We start from the raw sequence: 14,615 nt of genomic DNA, 5'->3' as shown, positions 1-14,615 counted from the left end.
GCTGGAGGAGTTTAGAGATAGTGAGAGGTGAGGCCATGGAGGGATTTTAAAATTGGCATTGCTTAACCAGGAGCCAGTGTAGGTCAGCCAGCATAGGCGGTGATGTGTGAGTAGGAATTGGTGCAAGTTAGGACGGGCAGCAGAGTTTTGGATGACCTACAAGTTTACAAAGGGTAGAATGTGGGAGGCTGACCTGGAGTGCATTGGAATAATCAAGTCTAGAGGTAACAAAGGCATGGATGAGGGTTTCAGCAGCCGATAAGCTAAGGTGGGGCAAAGTCGGGCTGTGTTAGAGGTGGAAATGGCCATCTTAATGGTGCTCATATGTGGTCAGATGCTCATCTGTCAAATGTTTGACACTCAAGATTCTGAACAGACAACTGGCAAGGACAAGGATGGAGTCGGTGTCAGGGACCAATAAAGGTTCGAATGGAAATTTCTGCTGATCCAGTACTGGACAAGCAGTGTGATAAATAAAGCATTGGAGGGGTCAAGAGGTGGTGAGGCAGAACTGGGTGTCATCGGCGTACGTATGGAAACTGACGCCTTGTTTCTGGATGATGAGGAGTGAGATCCTTGGAGTACACCAGAGGTAATGGTGCAGGAGCAGGAAGAGAAGCCATTTCAGGTAATTTGCTGGCTATAATTTTATTGATAAGAATGGAACCGGGCAAGTGCAGTTCCCTCAGGCTAGACAATGGAGAGGCATTGGAGGAGAATGGTGTGGTCAACTGTGTCAAAGGATGCAGAGGGATAGATATGTCACAGTCACATATGTCATCTGTGACTTTGAGTGCTGTTTTGTTACTATGGCAGGGGCAGAAACCTGATTGGTTTCAAACATGCAGTTCTGGGAACAGATTTGGGATATGGCAGCATGTTTAAGGACTTTGAAGGTGATGGGAGATGGGGCAGTAGTTTGCAAGGACTGTGATCATTATTCAAGAAGGAGATGGATATATTAATGCCAAAGGGATATGGGGAGAAAGCGGGAACAGGGTACTGAATTAGACGATCAGCCATGATCTTTTTTGAATGGCGGAGCAGGCCCAAAGGGCCGAATGGCCGCCACCTCTTTTCTATATTTCTAGATCAAGGGTTAGTTCTTTTGAAGAGAACTGCAGATTTGAAGTGGAGGGGGGGACAGTCCCTGAGCAGTTAGCATCGGCTAACATGGGGCCCAGGAAGAGAAGTTAGTATAACTATGCCCCCCTTTAAACAGCGGAATACTTGGTTCGTAAGCCTCCTATAGATAACCCTTTTAGAGACCAGAAGCAGCATGTTGTCTTATGTACCAGTAAGAATTTGATCTTATGTAAAAGGAATGGTGGCAAAATGTAATTCTGCCTCACAGAAGAGACCTATGCCACTTTTTAAAACACAAGTTCTGAAAACGTTTGATATAAAATTCCCTCTCCGCCTCCAATGATTTAGTAAGCACACTGCCCATTTGCATTTTGCTGTAATGATCCATGTGAGCCTCCAAGAAATTTTAAAGCAATACTTTGTCAGTATTCCTCATAGAATTCCCCATTCAGAAATAAAATAAATTGGCCACTAGTAGGATGTGAAGTTGAACCATGTGATTGCCCAGCAGCATTTTCAGTCAATGTCTGAGCACCAATTTTAATTGAATTAATAAATTTCAAAGTTGAAAATTTGAAAAATTCTGCAATATTTAACATATTTAGTGTTGAACTACAGCACCTATTGTAATTCAGAAGTCCTCCCCATGTAACAATGAGCCAGCAGTAGTATCATGTGGCAGTGAAAACTGTTACTATTATACTCTACTTCCTTAAGATTTGAATTGATGCAACACTTTACATACTAACTTTTTTATTTGACCACATCCATTAATACAAAGATACAATTGTTAATTTATCTATTACACATCTTACTTTTCAGGATTACAGTGATACTGTACAAGCTTTGTAGTTAATACAGCAAGGTAACCATCATCTGCTTTCAGAAGGATTTTGTATTGGTGTAGATAACCATATAAAGACATTTTGATTGTGAAACTTTTAACAGATTTTGAGATTCAGGCTCCTCGAGCATATTTGTAGCAATTTGCTATACCTTCTGTTTGCTTGCAGTGGTGTGTCACACTCAACTCCCCTTATTTGTGCTAGCTTTAAATTTTTACTTTCTTTAACTTGCAGCCTAATGTGTAACTTTTAAATACTTTACTACTGCAAAATCAGGAGCCAATGATGGCGAAACTGTCGGTGTTTGCTGTTGTTCCTCTGAAACTGACAGCGACCTCGAGTGCCCACACGTGCAGTTAACACAAAAATCCAGAAGTTGCTGTCAGTGATTCTGTACTTCCCCATGGTATGCTGTCCAACTCCCCTCAGACTCCAATCCAAAATCACTGAAGTGACAAACTTTTTAAGCTATTTAGTCTTGCTGTAAAAACCCTTGAAAAAGCTACACATTGAGGTGTAACTGGGTTTTTAACTAAGTTCATAATTACTGCTGAACAGCCTCACTACCTGGAAAAACTAGTTTTCTGTCTTGAGAATTCAATGTGATTGGCTGCTTGATGACATCTATTACTGGACACCTGGCGATCCTGACTTGCTGCCAGATACAAACTGATGCTGGGACAGGGGAAATTCCACACCAAAGATTGCTGGATCTTTTGTGGGCTGCTTTCTTTGAGGTCAGCGGCGAGTGCTATGGCTTTGCCACTGACTACAAAATCTGGGCCAATATCACAACTGATTCTTTATTCAATCTGAAGTCTTCCTTCATCAAAGTTAGAATACCAATTAAAAGTACACAAGCATGTCCTTAAGCTTGAATCAGACAATTATAATTTATCACTATAACATTGTCCCCATCTTCAACTAAAAGGTTGAAAGTGCAAGTTCTTGTTTGTCTCAATTTAAGTGCTGTATGTAGTTTGTTTGACCATGAGGCTAGCAGGAAAATAATTACCCCTTTTGATTTGTATCACTCCATTATCACTATCTCAGACTCTAAAACTACCAACTTCTCCTGGTACTAATGTATAATATTTGCTATCACTTTCCTACGAATTTCCTTTTTCAGTGGAAAGAAAGCTATTGTTTCTGTGTGCCAAAATGGCACAGGCAGGGTACATTGCAGCATGGCTATTCTAAATTGGGTTGTATTTAGTCATAAAACACACTCTTGTTATGCATACAAATAGTGTTAAAGGCTATTAACGAAATCAAATAACTGATACATATGGTAATAATAATCATACAACATTGCAAATACAGTATCATGTAAATAACTTAATGTACTCAACCTTATGACCTACAATGATTTTAACAAGTTGAGCATTATGTGCCATTTCCTCTTTTGGTAAGGGCAGCAATAGTTTTAATCTTTAGACAATTGCACATTTTCAGTTCCTGTTTAGTTCAGAGTTAATTGTGTTGAATACAAAATGTAATTCCAAAGGACCTCTGGCTGGAGAAAGTCAGGAAACTTAACCGACTCATAAGTAAACGGACTTTTTTTTCTTAAAATCAACTGTTCCTCCAAATTTTCTTAATCTTTCTTTCACTATATGTTCGGTGGAATCTAAAAATAAATGGCCATTGATCTGAATTAAATGGCTGACTGCTATCTGCTTACTTGGGGGTAACCTTTTATAGATGGAATCTCCACTATTGTATTTTATGCAGGAAGCAAGACTCTTTGATTTTTCACTCGTACTGATTTGTTGTTGTAGGTAACTGCATACATAAGTTTTCCTGTCATGGGCAGCTTCCCCCAGTAGCATTTATTGATCATCTTTGAATTGCTGGCAGTTTCCCTTTTTCATTTTTTTTTTTCTTCTTCTTCTTCCATGTTTGAAATCACTAGTTACAGCACAGAGAGTCTGTCAGCTCTCTACAAGAGCAATTTAGCTAGTCCTTTCCCTGTTGCCCTGAAAAGTTTTTCTCTTCAGGAGCTTATCCAATTCCCTTTTGAAAGCCACGATTGAATCTGCTTCCAGCACACTCTCTGGCATTACATTCCAGGTCATGGAACTGGGTTCTTCACTTGAATTTTACTAAAGGCTTTCTCACTGAATTGGTATCGAAGATTTTTATTTTTTTTGCCTTCGAGTACAAGTTTTGTGAATGAGAACAAATGCAGTTCTTGTTGATTGTATTGTAAGTTTCCTCAAAACTTAGATTTTAAGATCACTATTCGCAGCTTTTAATTAAGCGCCTTCATATAATCTCTTTCCTTTTTATGTTAATGTTTCACTAACATTCTGTGTGGAAATCCTTATCTCGGTCAAGTGTAATATTTGGAATTCCAAAGTAATTAGAGAACCAATACCAACTGTTTGCTCATCTTCAGTTATATCCTGGGAAAGCCTTGAATAGCTCCCAAATGACTGCATCATTCCTATTGGTTTGAACTGCTCTTCGCTGATAAAGGTGGAATGAAAACGTTTTTTAAGAATGAAAGGGGTATTGTGGTAATTTGACACGTTTCTCCATGTTCCATTTTAATCTGCTATCATCGGATTTAAACACCTTTTTCAGTTACTTGGCAGTTTGGCTTAAGATTTTCTCACAGATCTGATTTGAAATATTTTTGGTCCTTCTCATTTTTGTGGATTGTGTTAGTTTCACTTTCTATTGCACACTATTTTTGCAATTTCTCTTAATTGTAGTGCTCAATGTGTCTTCTTTGCTTATAGCTCCTTTTTTATGTTCTTCTGTTTTCAGACTAACGGTCTATTCCATGTTTTTCCTCCTTTTAACCTCATCACTGGTTTTTCTCAACCTGGCAAATACAACCTGTAACGTTTTTGACGCCTGATATTAACTTTTATTTTTCTTCATATTTACCTCATCACATTCTGGTTCTCTTAGATTCAGTTAAATTTACTTTTAACACTTTTTTTTGCTTCCATGTCTTCTCATTTCAGGTTTTTTTATTTAATTTTACCTTTTTTTAAATTTTCTGTTGATGTAAATTGCTTAGTTTGTAAATCTAGCAGCAGTGGAGAACACGGCAGCTAATTTGGACCATCCAGTCTCTTTCAAATTTTCCAAGAGTATAATTTGTCCATGTTATGAATTTCCTGTTGCCTCAACTCCAGGTAACTCCATAAAATAGTCTACCTTTATATGGATGATCCTGTTGTGATTTCGAAAAAAATCACTCGCTAGTTGGAGTAGTGATGTCTTTGTGACAAATTTACATTTACCATTTTTATTGCTTTATGGCCTCATTGTGATTGGTTATGCTGCTTATGCTGCATTTAAGTCACAAGTCAAAAGGGATTTAGTTATGGTATTTGTATTCATGTATGCATCTGTTTTTCATTTTAGCCAGTTTAAAAAAAGCAAGGTAATATTTCTGCTGAGATGAAGGCAAAGCTCAGTATCTGACCAAATTATTGAGTGAGAACCTCAATATGACCCCCAACTTATGTCTAAATTGGGGTTAATTTTGTGTCACTTATTGTGGCTGAGCCACTCCAACTCTTTCCATATCGCTCTTGTACTTGCCTCTTGCACACTAATCTTTCATACTCTTTAAAACTTAATGTGCAAACTTAAACACTTCACATTATCAACTGAAATACTTTATTCTATCTGACCAGTTAGTCTGTCTTCAAGATTAGAATTCTAATTAAAACTGCACAAATGTTTTTAATTGTTTGCCCAATTTATCTTCCAAGGTTTCTCAAATGTTAAGTTGAAAGTAGTTTTCATACAATCTTAACAATTTGCATGAAGGATTTAAGTGCTCGATCTTTTTGACTGAGGGGGTAAAAGAGAACTTGCCTCTTTTAACACTGGTACTTGAACCCTTGAGATAGTAGGCTATTTGCTCTATTGGGCTAATTCATAAAGGTTAGTTGGTAAATCTTTGGCAGCCTTTTGCTACCTGACAGGGATATCACTGATATTCACAGCTTGTTGGTTCTCTTTCCCACCCCCCCACCCCCAACCCCACCCAATAGCAATTTGCAGGATGGCAACACAGCAAATTCATATTGTGTTTAATAACTTGCAAAAACTGAGGGAAAATATGATCCAACGGCTTCCTACACATTTAGCACCACAAGCAGAACTGAGATATTCTGAAAAGTCATTCTTGGGCTTTTATTAGTTAACAGAAAACTTTATTACTTTACGCAATAGTAAGACGAGGCTTTATGCTTGCAGTTCCTCACATATCAATAGAATCTTGGCCACTTCAGAGAAGGCTCCAAATTAATAGGATTTACTAAGCTGTCTGCCCCCACCCCCAGTGGCAAAAGCTTGTAACTTTTTTTTTGGCCCAAATGCTAGTGTAATATGGAAGATTGTACTGAATCCTGATGTGTGTAAACTTAAGGTTTTTTTCTTGAAGATTTAGGCTGGCTACTCTAGCAGTAGGGCATTTAGCTTTCCTTTTATTTTTTGAGCAATAGAATGCTTCCAGCTCCTGAGAGAGAAGTGATTTGAGCAAATGTATGGGATTGCTGAAGATTTCTGAATAATAAAAGTGCTCCAAAATCTCAGACTTTACCAGAATTGATTTAAACAGAAATAGTTAAATCAACTGAGGCTTCTGGCTGGGATGAGTTTCCAGCAAGAGGGTGTGGAGTGTTCAATCAGTGCTGGTATGGTATTGCCTAGATAGATTTTAAAAATAGCGAGCACCAATCAAACATCAGAGTAACTTAAATTGCACCCACAAAGTTTTGTTTTCTATATGTAGCTAATATTGATCTGTTGGGGATGAGGTGGTATAGTTCATTGAAAAGAACAAGTGCAATTTAAATGAAATCAATATTCAATATTGATTTCTCTCCTCCCCTAAGCCATCCTTGCCTGAGAAGGCAGGCAAGACTGAGGCCATCTGTTTCATTGCCTCTGCCTCATCCCTCCCTTTTTTTTTCCCCTACCCCACCCAACCATGAAGTTGCATCGTATTCTAGTATTTCTCCTACCTGCCCTGCATGTCCTCTCCAAGCTCACCTTATCCATGAGATTTACCTCCTCCTCTCAACCCAATTCCCACTGAACTTCCCTTCCTGGCCCCCATGCTAGTTAATACTGTAAACAGTGCCGCCTTTTCAAATCTGCCATCATCCAGTTCAAAACATCCACACTTGACCCCTTTGTCCTTGCAAACTACCACCCACTTCCCTTTCCTCAAGTCCTTGAACATGTTGCCTCTCAAATCTGTGCCCACCTTTTCCACAACTCCATGTTTGTCCCCCTCCAATTGGGTTTCCACCCTTACCACAGCAGTGACATGGGCCTTATCCAAGTCACACCTGGGACAGATCCCTAATCCACTCACTGAAATTAGTCCTCATCTCGTTGAGTATCTTCAAATTTTTTGTTTAGTTCCTTGTTCCATAACTACCCTAAACCTAATAGTGGTCGCTATTTCCCAAATGCACTCTCACTTCAATTCCCCAGAATTAGATCCTCATTTGGGCTGGAAACACACTGATCAAGAGGTGCAGAGGAGATTTACCAGAATGGTTCCAGGGATGGGGGATTTTAGTTACAAGGTTAGGTTCAAAAAGCTGGGATTGTTCTCCCTGGAGCAAAGGAGATCGAGGGAAGATTTGATAGAGGTGTACAAGGTTATGGCAAGTTTAGATAAGTGAGACAAGGAAAAGCTGGTCACATAAACTAATCATACATGGACTAGGGGACACAGATTGAAGGTTCTGAGCAAGAGATATAGGGAGAATGTAAGGAAGAGCTTTTCTATGCAGCAAGTGGTAATGATCTGGAACTCGCTGCTCATGAGGATGGTGAAAGCGGAGACGATCAATGATTTCAAAAGGAAATTGGATGGGCACTTGAAGGAAATAAACTTGCAGGGCTATGGGGATCGAGTGGAACTGACTGGATTGCTCCACGGAGAGCCGGCAGGGGCTTGATGGGTCGAATGGCCTCCTATGCCATAAATGACTCAAAGTTCACTTGTACACACAGAATTCCTCCTCCCTCCTTGCCCTTCACTTATTCTGTCTGTACTGGGATCATTACTGCTACTTTTAAGGAACTTTGAAAGGAAAAGGCTTTTAAGAGAGCAGGTCAGTTAAAGGGGAGGGGGAGGCAGGTGGAGTGAGTGAAGGGAATGAAGCTGCCTACGCTATGCCTCATCGTCAGCCCAGTCTTCAGTCCTATTGTAGTGGAATCTTTGTCACCCATGCCCGCTTTGTACTCCAGTGTATCTGAGAGCAAGGCCCTGGTTACCTGGTGCCTACTTTGTGGTTCCTGTGGTGCAGACGTTGAGCCCAGCAGCAAGGAAGGTGCTCAATGCATGGGTCATTGGAATGGTAATTTTTAACCTAACCTGTTTGGTAAGTTAGGTTAAAATTACTCCCACTGTTTCCCTTCAATTGGAATGTGGCCCTGGACTGATCAAACCTGCACTGCTTTACTGTGTGCATCACTGAGCGCTGCTCCACCTCACTTGCTCCATACTGTGGACTTGTATGTCAATCACAGGCTTAGTGTGGTAAATTCAGCAATAGTTTTGTGATGCTTCTGGTGATTTTTTTTTTTTATGACCATTAATTGGCAGCCCGAATAAATGCAAGTTCACTCTTCCTTTCCATGTCTTGTTCATACAGGGTCATTACTATAAATTTCAAAAAATATTGTGCTTTGAGCAGATCGTAACTCCATTCTATGTGTGCTACTTCAGTGTTATGTTATATTAATTGTGTATAGCTATAGTGATGAGCAGATTAGTGCAGTCATGCTGTATTTTGTACATATTGAATGTGTGGAAAGGAAATTTTAAAACTTGCTTGTGTTGACATCCTGCTCACGTGAAAACATTTGTTTATCCATTATTAGAAACGGTAAGTTAAAGGTAGTATTGGGTTAATAAAATAAACTAAAGTTCCCATACAGTACAAAACATCTCCAGTGCCACCAACAGTCTGTCTAACTCTAAACTGAGTACCATAGTTAGCTGTATCACATAACACACGTTTTGTAATCCGATGTGGCCAACCTTTGTTTTTTTTTTAAAAGTGTGTTGCTCATAAAGGCAGATGGTAAAATGAATTAAGTTCATACATTTAATGCATCTATCCACTTTTGTCCAAAACTATGTCAGAATTTTCTGAAGTCATGAAAATATACAACCTGCGTGATATGTCTGGTCCAACTCGTCGATCCATACGTTTTCCTGCAGCATACACTTTAACCTCTGATAGAAGATTCTGTTTCTCCCACTCTGTGGTGCACTGTCTATAAGCCTTTAAATGCATAATGTCAAGGCACAATTGTGAATGAATCTTTTTAAAAAGTATCATTTTTGCCTGTATAAAACTGCAAACATTTTCCACAACTTTGAGTTACAGATTGGAATTGACGGAACAGAAATGGAAAAGGGGATGGTAGAAAATCTGAAGTTGAGGAATAAGGGAACTCTTGCTGTGATGGGAACAATGGAAAAGGGATACAAGAGTTGGGCAAATTTAGAAAAATGCAGGATCAAGGCCTAAAAAATGGGTAATTGACTATCCAAAGAGAAACTGGGGTAAGATTAAGTGCTAAGTGATGAGGTTTCTGCAATATGTCCAGAACTGTCCTCTGGGTCAGTATGCTTTTAGTCTAACAAGGCAGTGCCAAATCTAGTTCCAGGAATTAAAATGGGGCAAGTGTGTAATGCAAAAGGAGAGGAACATCAAAGAAATAGTGACAACAGAAAATTTAGATTTGATAACAATTGGCAATGAGTAAGAATGGACAATATAAAAGTACATGAGTTGCGAAAATAGTATCAATAGGCAGATAAAACTGTGGGAAATCTTCAATAATGTTCAGGGTACAAATTAAACATATTCCCAAACTGCAGAGTGCCAAAATGCTGGTGTTACTTGAGAAATACAAATTAAAAGATGCATGACAATATTAGGACCAATAACAGAAGAAAATGAAACCAAGTATAGAAAGTAAGCAGAAACACAAAGGCTGAGGGCATGAATAAAAACAAACTGGCAGTAACCATAATGTAAAGGATAGTAAAAGAATAGTTAAAGAATAGGTAGAATTGATTGAAGATGATAAAGGAAGCCTTATTGAAGACAAAATATCAAAGATACTGAATGAGTACTTTGCCTTAGTCTTCTCAGAAAAGTGGTGCAAGTAAGATGAAGCAATTGGGTAGAATAACCATAGGTCAGGAAATAGTACTGAAAAAAATTGTGGAACTCCAATAGAAAGTGCACTAGGCCCTGGTACATTCTAATATGCTGAGGGAAGTTAGAGATCAAATAGGAAAAAGTGTGACCACAAACTTTTAAACCTGTAGGTGCTGGAGAATTGAAGGGATGCTTCAGAAAGTAAGAAAAAGGATAAATCAATAACTTGACTGGTCAATAAAGGTAGGTATAACATGAGATAAAATGTAATAACTAACACAGAATAACATGGCCTAATTAAGGTGAGTTAGCACAGGTTTGAAAAAGTTAATCTGTGGGTGACAAATATAATGGCTCTTTGAAGAATTTAAAATCTTTTGATAGATGCTGTGGACATGGCACATGTGCATTTTCAAAAGGTGTTTGATATGCTGTAGAAGAGACTCCTTGACCTTTTATTTAAAAAAAAAATTAAGGTGCAGGATGTTAAAGGGAATATGGCAAACTGGATAGGAAGTTGGTTAAAGGACAGAGCAGTGATTGCAGTCTGAACACATCTGTTTGCCCTGGGGGTCCCTTCTTTTGTCTCTAATTATATATGTTAAAGATCTGGACTCATCTAATGGGCACAGTGTCAAAATAGAGTGTGGCTAGCTATGACTAATGCAAGAATACATAATTTTTACACAGCATTGGTTAGGCCATGGCATTGTCCTTTTGGCCATCCTATTGTAGAAATATTAAAAGCATACAGTGCAGATTCACCAGTGATGCCAGGGATGGGAAATTATAGTTGAGACTTGAGATGCTAGAATTCTTTCCATTAGAGGAGAGAGGCTGAGGAAGCTTTTGAAATTATGATTGGTTTTAACAGTGAAGTATCACAGTAATTGGTATCAAGACACTTGCTTTTTACAGTTTTTAATCTGGATAAAGATATTGGAGGAACTGTCTGCAACTTCATGGGTAATGCAAAAATGTGTGCAAGTGTAAGGACCTTTTGAGAAGAAACAAACTACAATCTGATGTAGAGGGCAATAGCCCACATCTGGTATATGACCATTGTCATGCAGACCCCCCACCTGCCAAGAATGAGGTATATTAATTTTGTTATATGAACACTGATTTTAAACTTGCTGGAGTGAAAAAAGGACTTTTTTTTTAAATCATCAGACACTTGGCTGGAAGGATATTTACATATTGACAGTGCTGTGGAGACAAAGGACTATTCCCTGGTCCACTTAACTCACAATGGACTTTGATCACCAGACATTGAAGGTGAGGCAGCTCACATTCCAGGATGACTGCTAAGATGACAGAATCCACAAACTGAGGTGGTCAAACCAGCTAGTCACATGGCTAACCTGGGTAACCAGGGTTTTTTTTTTTAATCGTGCCACAGAGACTTGGAAGGTTAGATGAAACTGAAGTTGGAACAAGGAAGGCCCCCACGCCTCCACCTCTCTCTCTCTCTTGCTTTCTCCCAAGCCACCGGTCCCACAGAGGACCTGTAAACCTCAGGAGAGAAAAGACTCTGACCTCAAAACAAGTTGAAGCGTGCACTAGACCACAACGAATTGCAAGTCTGACCAGCAACCAAAGAGTTCACAGCAAACTCAAAGGTCAGTAAAATAGAAACCCATCTATTGCCTCAAACTTTTCCCCTTTTATTCTTTTCTAGTTTTCTGTATCTGCATGTGTTTATCGCATATGCATGCTAGCGTGGTCACGTCACATATTCCCAGTCAGTAACCGGATTAGAGTTTAAGATTAATAAACTTCCACCTTTCTTGTTTAAAATCTAACAGAACCTGTCTGAATTGATTTCTTTGACTTACAATTGGAAAACAATGAACAAGGACTCACCTAAGGGGGAGCTAAAAGTTTTTAAAAATTAAACCCTGTTACGGTTAACCCAGGCAAAGGTGGAGAGGGAACCCATAGACCCCTCACCTGATCGTAACACAATGTAGATAAATGTAATGCTGTGTACAACCCTGGGTAGGCTAACACCCAGTATGTGTATCATGTAGGATTCCAAACTAAAGTCTGTTGAAAGGAGAAGGACCTAGGTGTTACAGGCTTTGGGAAAATGTGATTTCAGGTCTGTTTTTTTAAAAAAAAGTGTTTAGACTCTCTTCATGTGGATAAAGTACTTAAGTTAGATATGTTAAGAACCACCAGATAATATGCATGTAAGTTACTTAAGTATAGAACTTGGGTGGATGTCAGGAGTTTACTCTCAAGTCATTCATTGATCTTGTAGCACAAACTATCAACCTGTTCTGTAAGTGCAGATTCACTGCATTCAAAAATGAGATGGATGAGTTCCCAGCTGTGGCTGGTATCACTGCATGGAAAATGTAGGTGGGGTATTGGGCAATGTGCCTCGTGATTGCTTGTGATGATCTGGAACTTTTTTTCTTTGATCGTCTTTGGGTTTGGAGAGGAATTTCCCAGATTTCTATCCCTGAATTGGCATAGAATGTTTTCTACACCAGAAAGCTGTGGATGGTCAGTTGATTTGTACATTCAAGACTGAGCGATTAGATTTTTGGCCACTAAGGGAATCGAGGGATAGGGTGGGAAAGTGAAGCTGTTTATAGAAGATCTTGTTGAATGGCAGAGTCGGTTCGAGGGTCCATATGGCTTACTCTTGCTCTTATTTCATATGTTGTGCTGGTGGGTGTGGAGCATTGGGGTCACGATGATGCTCAGTAGCACCATGAATGTCAGGTTTGATGGGTCCAGCTGGTCTTTTCCTGTCTTTTTTTTAATGTTTATGAATGAGATGCCATTTCCTCTAGTTGCGGAGTCGGTGACTAGGGTTCATTAATTTAAAATCCTCACCTAAGTGAGCAGAGTTTAAAACAAATTTTCGTTCATGCAAAATGTTGTATAGAATGCTTTGCTGCATCAGATGGTTGAAGCAGAGTTCATTGAATCTTTTAATAAAATTAGATACATATTTGAAGTGGAGGGGACAGGACAATTGGGAGAGAGCAGGGCAGTGGGATATAGTTTTGGATTGCTCGAGTAAAGAGCTGGTAAGACATTGAGCTTAATAGTCTCCTTTTCTGTAAACCTCTTCTATAAGACTGTTAATGATTTCAAGAATGCAAGTTAGCAAATTACACTAACAGATGTCCAATGAATTTATGTAGAAAAGTGAGCAGGTGTATTGTTAAAGAATAGGGAAACAAAATATACATCAAATCGTAGAACTTTAAAATGAATCAAGGTGTAGAGATTTGAGGGTTCAGATACATAAATCGTTACAAGTGGATGGATAGGTGGGAATGTTTTAAAAAGAAAACTGATCCCATGTTTTATAAATGGAACCATAAAAGCAGAGCCAAATCTAAACCTACATGGATCATAGTCTGCATTTGTAATATTGTCAGTTTTAGGTTTCAAACTTTTAGGAAGGATATCACTGCCGTAGAGAGGGTACAGATTGCATTTACTTAAAACAATACTAGGAATGAATGGCTTTGGTTCATAAGGAGAGACTGCAGAAAGCTAGATGTCTTTTTGTTGAAACAAAATTATGAAGGATTTTGATCATGTAAAGAAGGGAAAAACTATTGCTGCCGAGCATAAATTTATGGTCACCAGGAAAACAAAGGGCAAGGTTTGAAGACTTTATTTTTTAATGCAGTAAATTGTTGGACACAGTATGCCCTACCAGAAATGCTAAGGGAAGCACAATTCAATAATAGCATTTAAAAGGGAAACCGATAAATATTTGAAAAAGTAAGAAAAATTTTAGGTCTGGTGAATGGGGTTCTGTCATCTCTTGAGTTCACACAGGCTCAATGGGCTGAATGTCTGTCTATCTCTTGTGCTGCAAAATTCCACGTTCCTGCTTGCCACATGGCCTTGCAGTGAAATGGCTATTTCCTCTGCTAATGATTCAGTTCTTGTCATTACTTGACAGCTTGATGTAGAGATGTGTAATAAATTGTTTATTTTTTTAAAAATTAAACCCCATTTTAGAGGTAATTTTATTAGTATGTACTTGTTTGCAATGAAAATACAGTAGAACCTTGATTATCCCCAAAATGGAGAGGAGTCACAGGAACATGGGAATTTCTAGATGGAGAAAGATCAAGTTCCATCTAGTTTGCCTTCTGTCATTCTGGTAGTTGCATGTTGCAACAATAACGGAGTTGTTAACTAATCATGGCAATTAGTTGCTATCAATTGGCGCAGTGGTTAGCACCGCAGCCTCACAGCTCCAGCGACCCGGGTTCAATTCTGGGTACTGCCTGTGTGGAGTTTGCAAGTTCTCCCTGTGTCTGCGTGGGTTTTTCTCCGGGTGCTCCGGTTTCCTCCCACAAGCCAAAAGACTTGCAGGTTGGTAGGTAAATTGGCCATTATAAATTGCCCCTAGTATAGGTAGGTGGTAGGGAAATATAGGGACAGGTGGGGATGTGGTAGGAATATGGGATTAGTGTAGGATTAGTATAAATGGGTGGTTGATGGTCGGCACAGACTCGGTGGGCCGAAG

At 39.1% G+C, this 14,615-nt stretch overlaps 1 protein-coding gene across 2 annotated transcripts in view; it reads right to left on the bottom strand.

Moving 5' to 3' along the window:
- Positions 1 to 6,018: 6,018 nt before the first annotated feature.
- The window catches only part of LOC137383470 (probable crossover junction endonuclease EME2), a 30,239-nt gene continuing 21,642 nt past the window's right edge, over positions 6,019 to 14,615 (bottom strand). For both annotated transcript variants that reach the window (XM_068056430.1, XM_068056431.1), the window contains one exon: positions 6,019 to 9,214. In XM_068056430.1, the coding sequence (XP_067912531.1) occupies positions 9,044 to 9,214 (171 nt within the window). In that variant the 3' untranslated portion in view covers positions 6,019 to 9,043. The remainder of the gene's footprint in view (positions 9,215 to 14,615) is intronic.

The sequence above is a fragment of the Heterodontus francisci genome, chromosome 24, assembly GCF_036365525.1.
Source record: "Heterodontus francisci isolate sHetFra1 chromosome 24, sHetFra1.hap1, whole genome shotgun sequence".
Taxonomy (NCBI): Eukaryota; Metazoa; Chordata; class Chondrichthyes; order Heterodontiformes; family Heterodontidae; genus Heterodontus; species Heterodontus francisci.
The sequence above is the reverse complement of the archived record's forward strand: the minus strand, read 5'-3'. Positions and strand labels throughout refer to the sequence as shown.